The 21212-nt window shown below is 42.7% G+C and overlaps 2 protein-coding genes across 4 annotated transcripts in view; both read left to right on the top strand.

The window, feature by feature from the left end:
- DNAJC6 (DnaJ heat shock protein family (Hsp40) member C6) overlaps positions 1-7110 on the top strand; it is a 43985-nt gene extending 36875 nt beyond the window's left edge. For all 3 annotated transcript variants that reach the window (XM_027891092.1, XM_027891093.1, XM_027891091.1), the window contains 5 exons: positions 583-717; positions 2334-2594; positions 3082-3227; positions 3788-3964; positions 4911-7110. In XM_027891092.1, coding sequence (XP_027746893.1) covers positions 583-717; positions 2334-2594; positions 3082-3227; positions 3788-3964; positions 4911-5012 — 821 coding nt within the window. In that variant the 3' untranslated portion in view covers positions 5013-7110. The remainder of the gene's footprint in view (positions 1-582; positions 718-2333; positions 2595-3081; positions 3228-3787; positions 3965-4910) is intronic.
- Positions 7111-8110: 1000 nt separating this feature from the next.
- LEPROT lies at positions 8111-11859 on the top strand. Its single transcript, XM_027891112.1, has 4 exons — positions 8111-8190; positions 8474-8549; positions 9347-9533; positions 10870-11859. Exons 1-4 carry the CDS (start codon positions 8175-8177, stop codon positions 10984-10986), a joined length of 396 nt encoding a protein of 131 aa, XP_027746913.1. The 5' UTR covers positions 8111-8174; the 3' UTR covers positions 10987-11859.
- The last annotated feature ends 9353 nt before the right edge of the window (positions 11860-21212 follow it).

Raw genomic sequence — 21212 nt, 5'->3', positions numbered from 1 at the left:
GTCAGTTATCTCAGCTGAACTGCAGCAGGTTTCCTGTTCCTGTTGTCCCAGTCTCCCAGCCATCCAGGTGAGGATCTGGCTAAAGACTTCTAAACTCCTTCTGTTCAAAAAAATCTGGGTTTGTTTCCTCAGATCCAGACAGGTGCTTGGTGAGGGTGTACATAGGTGTGTTTCATTCCAGTGCAGAGACACCAGAAGGACCTGGGAAGTGCTGTGCATTCCTGGGATGCCACTAAAGAGTTGCACGATTCTTTCTAATCTTGGGATTTGGTTTGTCCCACCAAAGTTGCCTCCTGAAGGCTTCTAGTTCTTAAAATATACCCTTTTGTCATAATTACTCTGTCACTGCAGACAGTCTAGGGAACATTCTTGTGCTGAGCCTAATTGTGAGTGGGTGTGCAACTAGTCTGGGCCAAGGCTGAGCTGAGACTGCTTAGGAACCTGCCTCAGTCTTAATAGCAGTCTACTGACATCATGTGACTGAGCACTGGGTAAGAGCTGCACTCACGGCAAACAGGGATAAAAAAACAAGTTCTTTTTTGGTTTATATTTATATATATACGTATGCCTTTTCCCTTTAAGGTGGCCTAGGAATGGGAAGTAAGTCTGCTGCCACCAGTCCTACAGGATCCCTCCACAGCACTCCCACTCATCAGCCTAAACCCCAAACACTGGATCCGTTTGCTGACCTGGGGACTCTTGGAGCGAGTTTAGCAGGTTTGCATCTCTGATTAAGTAAATAAAAGAATAAATTGTTAGCATTCTTTTAGAGAAATAGGATGAACAGCCTGGTATGTGAGGGCCCTCTCAACCTACCTGCACACCAGTGCTGCTGTCAAGCTTTGCCTTCTCCCTGATTCTCCGGAAGCTCTCACAAATCTGTGATTTCCTTGATCCTCTGTCAAAAAATCTGCTGGCAACATGCTGGGACCTCAGCTGGGACCTCCCAGGATTGCAAAGCATAACTTCTGATAAGCCTAAACACACTCTAGCTGAGGATGCTCTGTGTTCAACTCTGGCTGGAGAACAGCTGCTAACAGGCATGGGAGGCTGTTCAAAGCTACTGGGGTTCTTGAGCAATTGTTTCTTTCTACACCTGACTCATTTTTGTGCTTTGTGGGGAAACCCATGGAATCTCATTAATCTGCCTCTAATTTGCAGTATTTTTTAAAGGTGGAGTATTTGCACCTGGCTACAAAGAGCTGTTTGCTTGATCACTCAGACAAGCCTTTCCCCCCTGTTTTATCACATAAAACAATCAGCAAACCCTCAACTCCAGAGTTAAAAAGGCAGTTCTGAGAAATTATTGACGTTTTCCTTGAGCCCCAACATGTCAGCTTCTCTGACTCTGGTAAATAGATTTTTCTTCCCTTTGTCACTGCCCTCAGCTCTTTGGAGCCGTTGTGGTTTTGTCTGATGTTTGTTTTCCCCTTTGCGTCAGTACCAGCATGGTTCTGGAATTAGGTTTCCCAGTTCCCTCTGCTGGATCTCAAGCTGCTCTGCAGGAGCAAAATAAAAAGTCTGCCAAGACCCATGTCAGAGTCATCGAGGTGCTTCTAAAGCATGGATTCTGTAGGAAAGTTGTGGGGTTTAAAAAACAAATGGCTTGGCATCCCCAGGACATTTAACCACATTTTTGTTGTTCATGACTAAGTCTAAAGCACTTAATGCAGTTTCCATGACACATTTCAGAGCTCAGAGTCGAGCGTGGATGTCAGTCTCAAATAATAAAACATTAACACTGGGTACCTCCCACCCCAAATAGAGCCAGAGAAGCATCTCCTAAAGTAATAAGGTGCTGAAACACACAGCTCTGTGGGATGGTATTACATCAGCACAGCACGAGGAGATAGAATTTCAACACATGTCAGCTGGATGTTGGCACTGGCACAGGTTGCCCAGAGAAGCTGTGGCTGCCCCATTCCTAGAAGTGTTCAAGGCCAGGTTGGGGATGGGGCTCTGAGCAACCTGGTCTAGTGGAAGTGTCCCTGCCCATGGCAGAGGGGTTGGAACTAGAAGATCTTTAAAGTCCCTTCCAACCCAAACCATGGTGTGATTCTGTGTTGCCACCACGCGCACAGAGCTTTCCCTGTGTTTCCCCAACCACCTACTCCTCCAACTCCTGAAAAATCCTCAAAGGCAGGTGCTGTCCTTTAACCAGCTCACCGACCAACGACAGGGAAGTTGAAGGGCTTTGCTTGATGTTGCAGAACCAAGTTTGCGGCAGAGCAGAAACCAGACACCCGGGGGATTTTCTTAGCTTCCCTTCTGGGAAGGCAAGTCAATACCCTGTTGGTAACTCCCACTATCCCTCCTTTCCCTGTTCCCTGCAGGTGGCCCTTCCTTTGCCAGCAAGCCGACCACGCCGACAGGCATGGGCGGGGGGTTCCCGCCGTCGCCGCAGAAGCCGTCGCCGCAGCCCATGGGCGGGAGCGGCTGGCAGCAGGGAGCTGGGTACTCCTGGCAGCAGGCTCAGCCCAAAGCCCAGCCCAGCGGGCCCCACGCCTCCCCTCAGAACAAACCCAACTACAACGTGAGCTTCTCGGCCGTGCCTGGAGCACAGGGAGAACGGGGGAAAGGACCCGCTAATGTTGGTAAGGGCCACGGAGCTCCATCCAACAGCTTGGCTCCTGATGTTGATGTAATGCTCAAACACCTCTGCAGGTTTCTCAAGCAAGTAAATCACACTGATCACTTGATGATATATCCTGTCCTAGACTCTAAAGTGTGCTGGTATTTAGGAAATCCTGTATTCCAAGTGGCCTTCAGTAATAATCCTGGAAGTGTTCCAGGCCAGGTTGTGGAGCAAACTGATCCACGGGAAGATGTCCCTGCCCATAGCAGGGGTTGGACTAGATGAGCTTTAACATCCCTTCCAACACAAACCATTCTCTGATTCTGTGATTCTATAATAATAATTCAAAAGTAAAATTAGCCTTAAGTTCTTCTATGAGAATCCACATGCTCATTAGCACTGGGAGATTGTTAATGTGATTAAGTGAGGGAGGTAGCCTGGGTCAAAAAACAGGGTTAAATACACCCATATTGTGATAACAACTTCAAACCTTCTTCTTTTTCAAGATTCAAAGCCAAAAGTGTCTGCAGATTTCGAAGATCTGTTATCTGGTCAAGGCTTTAATGCTCACAAGGATAAGAAGGGCCCCAAAACAATAGCTGAGATGAGAAAAGAAGAAATGGCGAAGGAGATGGACCCTGAAAAACTAAAAGTAAGCAAAATTCTTAGTGAAGGTTTTACAGTCAGTGTGTCATTATTCATCCTGAATAGATTTTAAACTCCAAGGTTACAATTCTGTCCTCAACCAGACCTTATCAACAGTGCCTTACTCAGTGTTGCTGTCTGGGCTGCTGGTCTTCCACATCACTCCAGCCCTGATTAGCAGGTACAGCTAATTGAACTAATCCTCTGCCTCATTAATCTTGCCTGCTTTGGAATTCTCTCATCTCTCCTCAATAAATTGCCAAACTGCAGATCTATTAAGATGGGAAGGAAATTCAGTCTGTCCTGCTCTATGTTTGAAATATGAAATCACAACTTCTGACTATTCCATCTAATGAGTGAAATGTTACCAAGTCAGTATTTTTAGCAGGGATATAAAAATTAATGATCCATGAGAGACAGACAAATGTCTTCCAAAGGTTTTCTAAATAAAGTATGGAAAGAAATGTAAGCTGCTCCTTGGAGTCATTGCTATTCAAATGAAGAAACTTTGTCCTAGTGGAATATCTAATGTAAGGCATAAATTGAGACTCACATTCCTTTCTCCAGGTTCTGGAATGGATTGAAGGGAAGGAGAGGAACATAAGAGCCCTGCTGTCCACAATGCACACAGTGCTGTGGGCAGGGGAGACCAAGTGGAAGCCTGTGAGTATGGCAGACCTTGTGACACCAGAGCAGGTGAAGAAGGTGTATCGACGAGCAGTGCTTGTCGTTCATCCTGACAAGGTACGGCTCTCCTACTTTCGCTTGTTCAGACATCGTTGTTGTTACGAAGTGTGGGGTGTGATTGCTGAATTTATTGTGCAAACAGGTTAGTAAAAGTAATAGTAAAAACACTATTTCTGAGGATTTCTGAAAACTGAGGACTCTCATCCCATCCCTGGAGGTGTTCAAGGCCATGGTATGGCTGTGAGCAACCCAGTCCAGTGGAAGGCGCTCCTGCCATAGCAGGGGTTTGGAACAAGATGAGCTTTAAAGTCCTTTCCAACCCAAATCAGTCTGTGATTCTGTAACCACTCTCAGCCCAAGCTCACTCTCCAAGCAGCAGAGACTCAGATCTTCAGCTTTTGTCACCCTCACTTTGACCCTCAGCCATTCTGCTGGTGGACAACAGCCAACAGTACTGTGCCAGCTAAAGGAGATTCAAATCAAACTCCTAAAATGGAATAATCAGGTTATCTGATGACCCAGATTGTGGTCTTGCTGCTTACACTTGCTGATCAGAGTGCAATGACTCCATCTGGGACAACCTACAATGAGGACTTCTAAGGAAAGGGGGGCCCTGAGAGTTTCAGGGCAGTGGGCAAGGCTTGGGAAGGTGTAGGCTGCCCCAAGCCTTGCAGGAATACTGGTTTACTCAAGGAACTGTGTCAGGTGGTAGCTCTTCACCTGGTAAAAGGCCTCTTGCCATGCCTGACTTACATTTATTATGCCCTTGGGACAGTGCTTTGTCACACCTGGGGGTTGTGAGCTTTGAGGAGCAGAAGGGCCAAGGTATTCTTCAAGTGTAAAGAAGGCAAGCAGCCCTCCAGAGTAGCTCATTTTTGTCAAGGAATAAGTGTAAATTTGTGGAAAGCGAACAGTAAGTGCTTGGGAATCTCCCTGCTCACATGCCAGCTGTGTGGGGTTGGATTTGGGAGCTGTGATATCCCTCTCTCTGTTTCTATTCCAGGCTACCGGACAGCCATATGAACAATATGCAAAGATGATATTTATGGAGCTAAACGATGCCTGGTCAGAATTTGAAAACCAAGGACAAAAACCCTTGTATTAGGTACCTTCTCAGTCTCCACTACAGACCCGTGCTAGTGCTTATATAGTCTCTTGTCACAAATGTCACAGAACAACCAAACTCCGGCTGGAAATTCAGAAGTTTCAGAAAACTAAGAGCCTAATACTTATCACGAAGAACAAGAGAAAGGTTTCCTAACACTTGTCTCAAGAATCCTGAGCTCAGAGGAACTCTGGCCACCTGGCTCACGCTACGAGAGCCAAGAGGTTACAGTTTCTTGTAACTTTTATATTTTTTCTTTGGATTCCAGTGGGATGAGAGAGAACACATACTGGGAAAAGGTGGAATTGTTCTGTCTCCAACACACTGTAGCTGGTGAATTTCCTGCTTTTTTTTTGGTGTGATATGTGATATGGCAACACTTCAGTTGAGTTCATCAACTGGTGGTGAAGCCGAAACTTTGATGTACTTTTTTTTTATTGGGTTTGGATCAAACTTTATCAAATTTAAGTGCTCAGATGTGGTTTAGACACACTTCTAACAGTCACCATTTGCTGCTTAATTGCTCATATAGTGTAGTCTGCCTGAATAGAGCCAAAGCTGAACCCTGGGTTAGGTCAGCGTGGCAGCCGCCCGCTGCTTTATGCATTAATCCTGTACTTCACCTCACAGTCCAGCAGTGGAATGTGCAGAAGAAATTCCTTAGCAAGTGTCTTTTAAAGCAAGCAAGGAGTCATTGATGTTAAACAACACTTGGCTGGTTTGTTAAACAGCAGTTTTGGGGGGAAGGGTGAATCCATGTTTGTAAAAGTGAGGAATGAGCGTGTATTGCATTTCCCATGGAATTCTCACCAGCAGCTTGAAACCATAAAACACAAAAATATCAATAAATTAAAGCTCTGCTGCAAAGTTTTAGAAACCTCCCAGTCTACAGGTAACACTTCCCCCTCCTGAGGATTCAGAAGACTTTTCCCAGCCCACTTGTATCACCTTTATGCCTTTATCAGCTTCAGAGCACTTGGCCAAGGCTCTTGGCAGGCTGCAACCTGTTGCAACTTCACCTTTCAGATCGTGGTGACCAGGTCTGATCATTGAGGTAAATACAGTGCAAATTGATCCTCTTTGAAGTTTATATTGGACCAAAGCAGTAACATCACAAGGAAATATCCCTGATGCTAAAGCTGAAGCAGCTTTCCTAGTTAAAAAGCAAGTTCAAACTCAAACTTCACCCCAAATTCTGGTATTCTTTTGTAGAGTTACTAAAGGTAGCAGTTTATTTACCAACATGTTGTATCCGTATTTGAGGGATATTCAGCAGACGGGCAGGAAATAGTATTTACTGCTTCAGGAACAGGTTGCCATCTGATGTGAGTCTTTAAAGTTGGTGGTTTTTCAAGACAATCCACTACTTGTTGCACTTACATTTTCAAGTGGCAAAGCTATTACTGCAAAGACAGTGTGTCAAAGTACATTGCTTTCTGTATAAAACTCATCCTTTTGTTGTATCGGTCCATTATTTACTATCATTAACTGAAAATGTGAAACCAACACATAGGTCTCCTTTTATATAAAAGACCTTAAGATAATAGTAACAAACTGGATGTTATTTATTAATGTTTTGATCCAGTATGTGCTTGTCTTATTTAAAGAGATAACTGGAATGTGAATCATGTTCCTGTGATTTGTTGGTTTACTGTTTCTCATTCACATTTGTAGATATTGTGACCTATGCCTATATAATAAAAAGGATCTCATTACTATAATGTACTTTTTTAATGATGAAAACAACATTAGCTTTGTATGGAGTTTGTCAGGGCACATAACTCTGGATACTCATCCCTTCACAAGATACAAATCCATCATTAAAGTTTATCTACCAAAAAAAACCCCTATGCCACTTAAGCTTTGATTACTTCCATCCCTAATGTTTTTATGGATGCATGAAAGTATTAGGAAGTATGTATACCAACATAGTTAACTAAAAAAAAAAGTTCTTGTCATATCTGGTAGTGACAGAGGTTACCAATGTTCAGGTTTACTGTTTGACTCAATTATTGTAATTTTTGTAAATACGGTATATACTCAATGAAATTGTGACTGGTCTAAAACATTTGTACATACATTAAAAAGCTCAAATTAACATATTCAGGTATGTTCTGTGCTTGTGACCAGCCCAAAAGGTCAAAGTCCTACAACAGCTCCTTTGTGAGGGGTGGTGCGCCCTGGCCAGGGGCAATATTGCTGCTGTAAATGATCATTACTGCCTGTGGTTATCCATAGGTTGGCATTCCAGGTGCTTTTCCCAAATTAAGATGTTTTGGAAACAACTTGTCATTGTTGTTCTTATGCTAATGTGCTTCAGAGACCCATAGCCAGGCAAGTCAGCAATGCCAGAATTTTCACTTGAAGCATTCAGCTGTTTAAGCCCGATTTAATTAGCCTTCTTGGCTCAAAATTATTTAAAATTAATAATGAAAAATGGGAAAAACTCTCTATCACGGAGATATGAAACGAGAAGAAATGAGAGGCAGGGAGGGGAGGTATCTGACGAAAAGCTCCCTGGGGATGGGGTATCCAAAGGACTGTCCAAAATCTCCCTCAAAAAGGCTGTTCTTGCGGCAAAAGGAGTGTTCTTAGGTCAAAAAGGTCGTTCTTGGGGCAAAAAGGCAGCTCTTGGGTAAAAAATGTGGGGTCAAAAGTGGCATCTCAAAAATCCAAGGCTTGAAAAATATTGCTTTAAAAAAACCCACGTGCCCTTCTCGGGGTGGATTATCAGAAGGGATGATGCAGACCCTGAGAAGGCAGTGCATGATATGAACGGGCGCCCCGGGCCCATTTCTTGGGGTGAGAACTGGGGGGTTCAGGAGAACCCCGCAAGACGGCAGCGACTGAGGGGCGGGGGAGCTTTAAAACGGTGCTTTTGCGTTCAGATTGCGGCTGTGCCCACACATATATGTATTCATCACATGTATACATTCCTTACATACCGTATATAAACCAAACACGTATATTAGCGCCGGTATCCGCTCCAAACCCCCGCGGGGGGGGGGGCGCTCCCTCAGGAGGCCCCGCCCCCTCAGCAGGCCCCGCCCCTCGTAGTGAGGGCGGGAACATCTTCCCCCCCCCCGCTTTCTTAATGCCGGCGGTCACGTGATGCAGGAGGGGGCGTGACCAGAAGGCGGAAGTCGCCTCAGGAGCCCGGACATGGCGGGCGTCAAAGGTACTGAGGGTTTTTCCCTTCCTCCTTCCTAGGGCTTCCCGCTCGGGGAGCGTCCAGCCATCGCCTCAGCGCGGGAGCGGGCGGCTGGCCGGCCGGCCGGGAATGCGGGAAGGGATGCCCGGCCCCCGGGGAGGCGGTTCCCCATCCCTTGTGAGGTGGTACTCGGTCCCGCGGGAGGGATGCCCGGCCCCGCTGAGGTGGTACCCGGTCCCCGGGGGGAAGGTGCCCGGTCCCGGGGGGGATGCCCGGCTGCCACCTCACCGCCCGCCCTGTGCCGTTGCAGCTCTCGTGGCCCTGTCCTTCAGCGGAGCCATCGGGCTGACGTTCCTCATGCTGGGCTGCGCCCTGGAATACTACGGGTGAGCGGGCCGGCTGACTTCCCAGAATTTCTCCTGCTTCAAATCTATTAATGGAGATGTTACTCTCATTTAATTGAGCTGTTTGGCTCTTCCAACAGTTCCCCACTTCCTGGCTCGTGACACGTGGCGGTTTGTTGTGTTTAAAGGCCACTTCCTTAGCCGGATTTGCATTTCCATTTAAAAAAAAAATGACTGCAGACAGCTCTGTACTGTCTCTGGAAACGCTGTGCCTGGTTGCTAAAGAGCGATTTTTAGCCTCGCACACTCCTTTCCCTTAATTTCCTGTTTCTTTTAACCACCCTCCCACAGGGCTCCAATTGGGATGCCCCCGCCCATGGAGGTTGGAACTGGATGAGCTTTGGGGTATTTTTCAACCCAAACTGTTCTGTAATTCTGTGATTCTGTGTCTGTAACACTTCAAAACGCAGAGGAGGCTCCTGAGAGCTCTGACACAGAGATGGGAGTGCCGGGGTGTGCCTTCAGCCAGCTGGGTTATCCCTCTCATTTGGGAAAGCTGCTCCTATCCTGCTAATGTTCCTCTTCCCTCTGTGGTGAGAGTTGAATCAGCAAAGTGATGCAAACGTAAAACAAATTAACACTTGGTTGTGTGAGGGGGTGGTTTCTGCTCTATGAGTGCTTATGCTAGGGAAAGTGAGGTGGGATTGCCACTTTTTGGGTGAAACCTTGTGGCTAATCCCCTTTTCAAACTATAAAGTAGGATTAAAGCCATTGCAGTAATTTTTCTGACTGAAGCATCCATTCAACTGATTATACATTTTCTTTTTCCCCCTTCCCAGTGTGTACTGGCCTCTGTTTGTGTTGATATTTTACTTCATCTGCCCCATTCCCCACTTCATTGCCAGAAGAGTGAGTGATGACAGTGATGCTGCCAGCAGTGCCTGCAGGGAACTGGCCTATTTCTTCACCACAGGAATTGTTGTCTCAGCTTTTGGATTTCCAATAATCCTTGCACGAGTTGAAGCAGTAAGTTCTTGCTAATTTTTATTTTTAGACACCAGATGCTGAGAATAATCTTTAAATGCACTGTTGCTGCCTGTAAATCCTGTCTTTAATTTTATTATATAATGTCTCCAGATGAAAACAATCTGCTGAAGTTGTGTCAGTGCTGCTTTTTGACCTGAATGAAGGACTTGCGTGACTGAGAAGTTTTTAGCTGTTTTTCTTTCCCCCAAGATTTGTTTTGGTCTAATACAAGATAACATCTCCTCCTCCATCTCATGCCTCTGTGTCTCATGATCCTTTGCATCACCCCTTGCACCAGCTTCCTTATTTTTATCTTGGAATCTCTGCTTTCTCCATTTAGGATGCTGAAAACTTGGTGACTGGAGTCCATTATCAGTTAAAAGATAAAAGGCCAAACTTCCAGAGCTGCCTTTCTGGTTTTCAGAGCATTTCCCAAGCTCTTGCTTTGTCCCCTCAGAGCCTGAGGAAACTCTGCTTAACTCCTTTTCTCTTTGCTTTCTGAGCTGCTCTTCAGGGGTGAGATTTTTGTCGCATTTATTTGCCACGCAGAGAATCCCCTTGTCCCGTCTCCCAGACTGCCCACTGACTTTTTTATTGCGTTGTTTTTCCCCTTTAGTCTTTCAGTTTTTCTTGAAACTCGTGTGCTGAGTTAGTTTATTTTTAGTGTCCAGTTTCCCTGACACTTTGGTTTTGAAGCTGTGGATCTGAGAGTAGGAGAAGCAGAATGACCACGAGAGGGAACTCTAATTCACAGCTGTATCTTTAACTCTTAAGTGTTGCTTATTTGAGTAAAATCAGTTGGACTAATTGTTAAAAAAAAAAAAAAAAAAGCTATTTTAAGACCATTTTTTTAATGCTTGTTAGTTATTTGAAAGGAGATCTTTTATTTTGTTGCACGGCAATTAGAGCACTAATTTCACAACATTTCTCTCTGATTTAGGTATGTTTCAGTGATTTCTATGATGAGTGGTTTTTTATCATTATTTTTAAAAATATTTCAGTTGTTTTCTTTTATTATATAAATTTTATATTATTTTATTGTTTATATTATGTATAGATTATTTGTATTATATATTTATATTATTTTCATTATTATTTTTGTTATTATGTGGTTATTTTTTTGTTCTGCATCATAGCACTAGCCTGTTGAAGTGTTGTATTAGCAATATGAGTGTCTGCTAATTGAATAACTGGCCACATAAATTGATTTATTTATTTTTATGTCTTTTTCTTTATGCTTAGCACCTTCCTGTAGTATTTTTAGTTTCTCTAATGCATAGAAATATCTGCCCTGGACTTTGATTTGCTTTGATTGTTCCATTTCCTTGCATTTCAGATCAAATGGGGAGCCTGTGGCCTGGTGCTGGCTGGCAATGCAGTCATTTTCCTTACTATTTTAGGCTTTTTCCTTGTGTTTGGGAGAGGAGATGACTTTAGCTGGGAGCAGTGGTAGGACTTCACTCTGGTGCTGGTAATATTTGCTATTTTACAGCCTTTCTCACCATACTCTGTGTATTTGTATAGATATTATAACATGTGGTGCATAAACATGTAGCTTTATCAGTCCATAACGTGCTTTTTTTATGATGCATTTCAGCCAAAGGGACAGTGGTGACAGTTGGCTTAAAGTATTCAGTCAAATCTGGAATGACTATTGCAAATTTGTCCTCTAAGTTTACAAAACAAGGAGTTTTACCTGTTTTTTTCACTATAAATGCATTAACTTTTGGGTTAATTGGTATTAACTGATATCACATTGATACATGTGACACTGGTCAACATTCCTGTTGGGTTTTGAACCGTGTAATCAAAGTAGAACAATGTAAAGATTATCCTAATTGATATTGTTTAACTTGATCAATCTTTCTGCTTTGATTCGGGATGAGTTAATATTTAATTTCACCTGAACTGTAATTTTATTGTTTTTTTTCTTGATAACATTAAATGAAACGTAAGTTATGCCAACTCTCTTACTACCTAATGAAAGCAAAAGGAAATAACCCTGGTTAAAAATCCTTCTTTCCACTTATGATGTTTATTTAAAAGATATTTTTCTCCCCACCAAGATACTCTGTGTCCCTACTCAGCCTAACAGTTGGGGATGTATTTGGGGAATAATATATTTTAGTGCTCAGAGCTGACATTACTTGTCTTTTGAAGGTTCACAAAAGGAGACACTGCTCTCAGGACACTTAAAATCACAATCTAGTGTTCAGTTCGTTATTTTTGTGTGAAATGCCTGAACTTCAAAGAATTGAGTGTTCTGGGTAAGGCTTCTTCTCATTGCTTTTAAAACAGACTTATTCAATTACTGTTTTTTTGTCTGGGAAAGAAAAAGATTGTTACATTAAAACACTATATTTTTAAATAGCATTATGCTGGTAAAGATGCACATCATCACACTTAGAAAACTAAGTTTTGTTACTGTAGCTTTGTGAGAACAGATTCTGATACAACTCAGAGCAAAGGTTCAGAATGGATGGATTTTCCATGAACACTCAAATACTGGGGACAGGGATCATTCTGTGGTCCAAGTAATGGAATATGGCTCAAGTAGGAATGGAAAAGCAGGCTTCAGGAAGGTTAATTCCATGTTTTAAATTGAAATATCAGCTGTGTGTGAGGGGAACAGTTCAGTGCTGGGGAATGCTGTGTTTTGTAGTCACGGGTGTCCAGGCTGTTGTTCTGGTAAGAGAAGAATTAACATGAAAGCAGAGTTTTTCCTGGATGTTAATGGTACATCAAAGATATAGCAGGACATACTTGTCAAGATGTATCTTAGTGTCTTCTTCCTGGCTCTGGATGAAATCTGCTGGACCTTACTCCCATGGGAATTATTTGACCTAATTAAAAGCCAAGTTCTTTGGAGTAAACATTGTTTTCATGTCTAAGCCCTGCTTTGATTTTTGAAGAAGTTACCTTTTTTTTTTTCCTATACAATGGCATTTTTTTACTCAGATTAATAAATCAGCAACTCAAATTAATAAATCAGCAACAATAATACCAAATTTAAGTGCCTGATCCTATAAATGCCTAATGCCATTGCTAACAATTCTATTTAACTCCTGGTGGATTAGGGTTGGATTTTGGAGTGGTTTTACTCCTTAGCATTTACCTACCAAAGGCTGCAAAACTACTCAGTTACTGAGTTTTGCTTTCAAAGTGTTTTGGGGGAAACCAGCTGAGATGAATTTTCCTTTCAATTAGAGAATGATTATTTTTGGAGTGTGTTGTAGATGTGTTAGATATCAGTGTGCTGGTGGCACAGGGGGACACAGGCAGGAAACAGGGACAATCTAAACTGAACAGGAGGAGGAGAAAGTGCAGCCCTGAAGAGAAACTGCTCTTTGCCAAATTATCCTGCTGTACTGTGTTCCCTTGGACTGGCTGGGGTTGGTGGGGACCTCATGAAACAGCAGGTGAATGTTGGATGGAGAAGGTCAATGCTTTTTATTTTTATTCTTTTGAAACAGTTACATGCACTAATCCTTAATGTGCACTTCATGCGGTTTTCACATGGACTTCTTACATTTAACTCTTAAAATTGTTTTTATCAGTGCTTAGACCATGGAAATCTTCCTTGGCTTCTATAAAGATAAATTTGCTTGAATCAAATAGGGTAAAAAAAATATTTCATTGCTTTTTTTTTTAACCAGAACTTCACTCACTCACCCAAACCTGGTGCTCTGCTGGTCTGTACTGGGCATACTGTCACCATCCTCCAGTAGCAATTTACTGTGGTTTCTCTGAAATTGTTTTCCTATATGGAAGTGAATACTATGTATCCAAAGTGCCTTAATTTCCATACTATGCCGATTTTTTTGTGAATGCATATACATGGCTATATCACTGTGTTTCATAATCAGCTGAAAATCTGTGGCTGCATTTTAGAAAGCTTCCTTGTCCTCTAATGGTGTTTCCTATAACTGGGAATGCAGTGCAGCTTTTGGGACTTTTGTAAACACTGTTTTTATCTTCTGTGATTGCCACGTTCTTGAGATCATGAAGTATTAAAACATGGACATTAAAATACATTCTACTTTTCTTTTTGAGTTGTCTAATAAAACTGACTTTTTGAGTTGTCTAATAAACGTATCTGATGCTTAAATATTTGTCTGTCTTAAATTTCAAGAGGTGCGAAGAAAGATAAAGTGTGTCCGGTGGTGCTTTCCTGGTGGTATAAATGCAAATTTCATAAGCCATGAGGGTGGAATTACTGTAGAATGTGTTGTAGAGGCTTTATTTAAATATGCAGGTAAATTATCATCACTTATCTCTTAGTACATGGTAAATCTGTGAGTTTTTTAAAAGCTTTCCATAAAAAAGATGGGATGTAAGGTAATACTTGACCTCTTCCACTTTTCAGTCTGGACCCTGCCAGCACTGTTGGGCAGGGATGCAGAGGGTATCGAAGCTCTCTTTCATCTCCAGGTCAGTTCTCCTGCAGTTAAGGTGGTGAATGTATTAAATTGGCTGATTTTGATCCCAGCAGAGCTTGTGAAGGTGGAGCCTGCTCAGTTATTTCATCAGTTTTTGAGATCTCCCCTATCAGGAGAAGGCTGAGTGCCTGTTCTCAATAGCTGGAGCTTTCTTTCTCAGCAGTCCCTCGAGCAACCAGGCTTTGGAGAAGGTGAGGGAATTGCTTTTTGGATCAGTGAGCTGCTTGCTTGTCTATGGTTTGGAAAAGGAATATTTGGGAATGCTGTTCTGAACTGCCCAGGCCATGTTTGGCACAGAGAGTCACTTCAGGCTCTAGGCTTGGTTCCTGAGCTCCTTTATTTAACTGCTGCTGGATTTGTGAGTATTATCTGTGTGCTGTAACTTTTATTTCCTATCCCTCCCACCCTTGTTGGAGCTACTTGGTTTTGTACTTAACAGAGATGTTTGCTGACAATGTATATTTAGTTAAAGGGAAAAAACCCTGTATAAGGGGGTGCTGGTCAGGCTGGCACTGGTTTTTTAGGCTCTTCATTCCTCTAAGAAAGCTGGTAACCTTCCTAACTAGTTGTTATGGCCTCAGGCAACTTCTTAAAACCTTAAAACAGACTTTAATCCCATAAAATGAATGTAAGCTCATTAATACCCAGGAGTTACCCAAACAAACTGTCCTGTTTAACCACATATCAAACTGTATTGTTAAACTGACAATGATGTAAAGCTCTAAAATGTTCTCTAACCCTGATCTCAACCCTACCACAGCAGGACTTTTAAGATCCTACATCTTTCACTCTGCAGGGATTGTTTCTGGTCTCTGATAATGGATGAACAGACTATTTCATTAAGCTGGATGCTCACCAGGTACTAATGAGCCATTGATTTGTTTAAGCGGCCCCTGCAATACACGACCAGTGTGCACTAGAGGGCTTTACAGGGAAGTGTCTCCTGATAAAATAGGTAAGGAAGCTCTGGCTGGTGAATTGTTCTTGTATTTATCTTGTTTTATTGTTTTGCTCTTGTCCTTTATGCTGAGATTTGTTTGAGCTGTCTCTGGGCTATATTAAAAAATGGGTCACAGTTGTTTATTCCCCATGACCAGTATTTCAGCAGGAGGTATTCCACTCTTTGGGGGAATTATTACTTTCTGTGGACTAGTTCTAGATTGTAGCAAATACTCTGAATACTTATCTTTCTTATGGACTGGTTGATTGGTCTCTGCTTCCTCTCCCAGGAGGATGATCATTCCTCGTCTCCATGCGCAGGAGACTCTGGCCCTCAACACCTGGAAGTCCTCGTGGCCACTTGGGAGGTGGATAGTGCTGGGGAGAGGAGAGGAATTCTAAGAACATACCTCTTTTCTGCCAGAAAATTCTTGGGGGATAGGAAGAAGGTTGTCTTCAAACTGAGACTCAACCCATGGCTTTGTTTAATAGAGTAATTTTTGTGTATTGAGCATAATTGGGCAAAATTACACACAGAACAGCCTTGCTTTTGGATTGTTGCATATAGGGAAGACTCTATTGTGGAATACTTGGAACAGGGCTGTCTGCTGAAATGGGGAATTTCAAATATATAGTTCCAGCAGAGCTCCCAGGCGTTGTGCTCTGAGACCCTGAGATCTTCTTAGCTCTTTGCTTGCTGACAGCTAAACTGGCATTCACTGCCTGTGTTATACTGTATTTTCAATTACACATTTTCCTGGAGAATGCTGATAAAATTAACTACCCACTTTTGTGGAGTTAAAGAGACAAACCACATGCACAAAACCCCAGAAATCATATTCAAGCTCAAGTTTTATAGAGGTAATCTGAAATCTCTAAATGGAGTGCTGAGACAAAAGCAGAGATGTTGGTGTCTGGTAGATCCAGGAGTTCAGCTGAGGTTCTCAGTGTCAGTGAATTTTAATTTTATCACCTCCTTTGAGCTTCATTTTCCAATATACTGACTGGTACTTTCATTTTCTTGGTCAATATGAATAACTGACAGCTGCTGCTTGGATGTTTTTGTTTGCTTGAGGCTTTGGAAACAAGTTAAACTGTATTTATTGTGCCTTACAAAGCATATGCTTGGAAAAGGAGGATTGATGGTGACATTTGTATGTCTTGCTTACTCTTTGTTGGGACTGTTTGGTCTGGGCTTAGGATTTTGTTCCTTATTTTGTTGTGCCCAAGTCTGGGACATACTGGGCATCCCAGTATAGCAGGAGCTTTTATTACTGATTTTCCATCTTTAAAGGGGGGGAAAAAAGCCTTTCTACCACACAGAAACAAAAGCTGCAAAAGTTGTAATGACTGCTGATCAAGTTTGGAAGTTGGTGGGAATTTGGGATCACTGGGGTGGGGAAGGAGGGATGAAAGGCCTAATCCAGTTGGGTGCTGAACCCAATCTGAGTGTGCTCATGAGTCACCGTGGGACTCACTGGCCCTCTGTGTCTCCGGGCTGTGCCTCGCAGGATGTTGGATACACAAATCCCTGCCTTAAACACAGGACAGTTCACCCAGGAGAGGGTTTAACAGCTTGTCCTTGTTTCTAGTAACACAGCCCGGTGTCACCCTGTGTGGCCAGTATTTTTATCACTAAATAGTGATTGCAAGGAGACATTAAGATGTTTCAAACAACTGCATAATGATAAAACCATTTCCCATGGAATAAGTCTCAAAAGACAACTCTGTTCTTGGTTTCATTTTAAAATATTAAGACATGCAGCATATTTTTCATGCATACAGAAAGTAAATTTTACCTTTTCAGTCAGGTAGTACAAACCATAGCCAGTCCAGAACATGCTGTTTTCTCCCCATTCCTTCAAAGAAGATTGCATTCCTAACAAACATTTTGCTGCAGAAAAGATCTTAGTTTTCAAGGATCTTGTAATAGCTGGACAGATAGTCATTGGAAACAGTTTCAAAATGCACAGCCTTTGTCTGGGAGTCTCAGAAGTGATTAATGTGCAGAGTTAATTAGGATTCAGCAAATATCCTCAGGATTGGGATTATTCAACTCCCTTTGGTCACCTAAAGATCAACACAGGTATCTTGTCCCTCTCCTCTTTTACAGGGTTGTGCCACATCATTGCTCTGTTCTCTTCATCTCCTTTCAGTAGTTTTAGCCCTGCAAGGGAGGCACAGAAGGTCCCAGTGCTGAGCTGCAGCTCTGCCCTGACTGCAGCCCTCACCTGAACTCTTGGGATTGCCCTTGGAACCCTCAGATCCCTGAACAAACCCTGGCCTACAGTAGGGCCTAAGGGTGCCCTCCCTGCTCCTCCTTTAGCTCGTTCCACTGAAAACAAAGCAACTGGTTGTCACTTCCAGGGTCCTCTGGAATAGGAGAGTTAATTCCCAGTCAGTAATTCTACCCATCCCAGCTTCCCTGCCCTGATGGGACTGAGCTGTCAGCCAGCCCTCTATTCAGAACTCACAGTCATTTCTGGGTGGTATTAATGAGATGGAAGGAGGGGCAGGCAAATGGCAATTTTAAAAGAACTATGTCATAAAATACTCATTAGTTCTGGATGGGAATTGATGACTGACTTCTGACTGTTTTTTAACACAAAGAGCCTAAAAATATTTAGTGTTCTGTATGGACTGACTTCCTCAGCTGCATCAAGAAAACCCTCTGAGATGAGTTTCCTTAACCAGAGTTGGGCAATTCCAGTTCCTCCTTTGGAGTGCTCTTGCCTTGATTGTCCTTGTCCTCATTTGCCTCTTGGTGTCTTTGCTGTTAAAATCAGGACTTTTTTGTATCAGAATCGTGGAATGGTTTGGGTTGGCAGGGACCTTGAAGCTCATCTCATTCCACCTCCTGCCATGGGCAGGGACACCTTCCACTACATCAGGTTGTTCCAACCTGGCCTTGGACACTTACAGGGATGGGACAGCCACAACCTATAGATAAGCAAGTGCTTTTTTTATATGTTGGTTGGTTGGTTGGTTTTGCTATTTTTTTTTTTTTTTAAACAATCAGGTTTAAGAATAAATTTGAGTTTGTGTTTTATAACCACAGCACTGCCTAACTTTTAAAACTTGTTCTCTCATCCAAGGGGGAGGCTTGGCTTTAAATTTGGGTTTGTGTTGAGGTGCTGGATGCAAAACTGTGTTGTTTGTAGCCACTTCTCTGTCAAATGCACAAGTGAAAGCAGAGGGCTTGGCTGGAAGGACAGATGCATTCACCTTGGGGTGTAGTGAAGATTATCCAGAGCCTAAGGAGAACAGGTATATGGACAGCCTTCAGACTGAGTCCTTATTTCCGGAGGAATTGGCACATGCTCTAAAGGAATGTGCCTTTTGACATTGTGTATTAATTGTGATACAAATCCAGCATTACTAGATAAGGCCAGTAATCCCATACTAGGATGCATCTCATTCATCTCCCAGTGCAACTGGCACAGCAGAAGCATCTGGATTATATCCCTGATTTGCCCCTGTGTAGAGAGAAATGTTCAAAATTCACCATTTATCTTCACTTAAAAGCTTAACCCCAAATCCCCTAAAAATCAGCAAAAAGCCTCCTGGTGGTTTCAGTGAATTCTGTCTGAGATCCTGCTCAGATATGAACATGGAACAAAATATCTGACTAAAAATAAAGCCATAGTGTCTAGATTAAACAGAAAATTCTGCTTTTCTGCCTCAAGTCACCTAAATAACTGAAAAAACAGAATATCTGACAGAAAAACTTTGCTCTTGGAAATCAGTTGTTTGGGGGTTGAATTGGACTAAATGAGAGTGATAGATTGATCATGATTACTGAGAGGACTCTAGGATTGACTGATTTATTGATGCTGAACTATACAGTGAGTTCCTTTTGCTAAATCTTAAAGGTTCTGTTAATTTTTAAAAGAGTTTTAAACTTTTCCCCTAGCTCTGATTTGGCATATTTGGATTGTTTTTAATGTTCTGTTTTAAATAGAAAGTCTTACTTGTGTCTTAAGCTCTGTACAGGATAGAACAATTGTTATTAAATATAAAACCCCAAAGTCTGCTTACTAATTCTTGAAAGTAGGTGCTCTGGAAGGGTTTGTTCAAAATGGTTTCTCAAAATTTGTGTACCTCGGATTTGGTATGAAAATGGCCCATTTAACTGAATTTTAGTTTCATCTTCTGTTTATGCAGTGATTGATTCTGACAAGGGATGGAAGTCACAGTTAATGACAACACTGATCCCTCTGCACCTTCCTTTTCCTTTAGTGACAAGAATAATTATACCTAAAACAGAAATAAAGCCAGTTTTGGAGAATCATTTACAAACAGATCCTGAACTTTCTGATTATTTGTGAAAGGCTTTGTGTGAGTAAATCAAAGGGTAAAACCATCATTCTTCCACCTGTTTGTCTGATATTGCACTGCCTGATGTTATTGTACCCAGCTCTTCTCAGTTTTGTGTGAGGTGGTACAAGTTACTGGAGATAATTGTATTTTCTGGTCTGCAGTGGGCAGGTAATGAGGAATTTTTTGGATAAACTTGTTTTGAGGGTCATTCAATGCCTGTTTTCCTGTAGCACTTTCAGTAATCACATTAAGCTGATACCAGTTAGCTATTAAATTGCAGTAATAGGTCATTCCTTATGGCTGTATTTTTATTTGGAGCAGGATTTAGGCTATTTTGTTCCCATTTAGACATCAAAACTTCTGACCCACAATGAAACCTTTTTGAGTTACTTCTATGAATCATGTTCTATAGTCAATTTTTTCTCCTTTAATCCACATACAAAGAAACTGGAGGGAGTAAAAAGTGGGGGTGAGGAGGAAAAAAAGCTGATGTTCAGTTGGGTTTTTCATGGGTATCATATTATTAGTTCATGGGTGCCATATTATTAGTAGCAATTCAGATATCCTGCAGCCAGATCCATGATGGAATAACACTGGATTAAATATGACCTTTCTGAAGGGAAAGCGTGTCTGAACAGAATTAGATTTGCGTTTGACACCCTTCAAGTGGAGACCTTTTGGCTCAAATACCTAATCAATAAGGGAGACTCTTGATGTTTGGACATGGAGAGTATCTGTAATTGTGCAAAACTGTGACATTTTAAACAGGCTGCAAGGCCTGGGATATGAGTGAAAGACTGGAATGTGTTCTGAATCTTTTCTGCTCTTGTCTAGTCTTGTGATGCAATGAAAGTTCTGCATCCAGCAGGGCATCTGTGTGTGTGGAAGGACTGAAATTTGTGTCTGCTCCCCTTCAGAGCCAGACATGAAGGTTCTGGTGTCTGGGAGGGTCCTTGCCAAAGAACCCAGAGCGACAGAGCTGATCCCTTCCCTGCTTGTTCCTCTCATCTCCTCCAGCATCAGCACTGGCTTAGCCTTCACCTCCTTGTGCAGGAGCACGAGGCAAAGGGTAGTGGGACTGTCTGAGGGAATCTTTCCCGTGGTTCTGGCCATACAGAACACCCTCTCCATGTGCTACTTCCAGGCTAATCCACCTGGCACCAAAAAATGGGGCTGTTACAACAGGGAGTAGCTGTCCCAGGCATTGCTTGAGTGTGGTGCCCCTGCCTTGCTGCTCCCATTTTTCTGCCAAGGAGAGGGCAAAACTTTCAAAATCCAGTGTCCAAGTGCTCCCACCAGCCCCTAAGCCTGGGGGTCTGGCACCCATCCTGCTGGCAGCACCATCCCCTCCACGGGGATTTCACCCCTCTCTTGTGGGGACTCTGTCCATGTTGACCCTTTCCCTCCTGTCAGAATCCCATGAGCATCCCTTTGGTCACAGCTCCTCTGTGCCAGCACTATCTGGACACATCATTTCCACCCTGGCAGGGTCCATTTGCTTGTTGTTCTTGCCTTTTCCCATATCTACCCTTTCCTAACCCATTTTTTACTGTTTTCCCACCACACACTCTATAGCCTTTTATTTTCCCCCATGCTGTTCCTTCTCACGCATTACTATTTGTCCAGAAAATAAGTCATGCAGAATGTCAACATCTCGCCATATGGATCCAGGCATTCCCCACCTTTTTTCCCCAGCCTGTTTTTCTGATTTCCTTCCAAAACAATTGGCCACTTATGGTGGAATGTTCCCTGATGTTTTGAAATTGAGATCTGGCTCTGAGAAGTTATTGAGCCAGAAGTGTCTTTGCTGCTGCACAGGATGTCTCATCACCTCAGTGCCTCTGGGTTTGGGATGTGCTTTCTAATAGGTCTTGATCACAGTGCATCTTATTAGGGATGAAATACTGCCAAGACTTTGGAGACTGAGACCCAGATCCTCCAGAGTTGATGCTGAATTACCCTAAAATTAGTGCCTAAACTT

The sequence above is a fragment of the Empidonax traillii genome, unplaced genomic scaffold (genome assembly GCF_003031625.1).
Source record: "Empidonax traillii isolate 1590-97213 ecotype Southwest subspecies unplaced genomic scaffold, ASM303162v1 scaffold309:size1915965, whole genome shotgun sequence".
NCBI lineage: Eukaryota > Metazoa > Chordata > Aves > Passeriformes > Tyrannidae > Empidonax > Empidonax traillii.
Note: the sequence above shows the minus strand (reverse complement) of the source record. Positions and strands in the feature narration are given on the sequence as shown.

Excerpts from the sequence above, each read along its gene's own strand:
- LEPROT (XM_027891112.1), top strand. Across the intron at positions 8,550-9,346 it reads TGCGCCCTGGAATACTACGG|TGTGTACTGGCCTCTGTTTG; the intron begins GTGAGCGGGCCG and ends CCCCCTTCCCAG. Across the intron at positions 9,534-10,869 it reads TCCTTGCACGAGTTGAAGCA|ATCAAATGGGGAGCCTGTGG; the intron begins GTAAGTTCTTGC and ends CTTGCATTTCAG.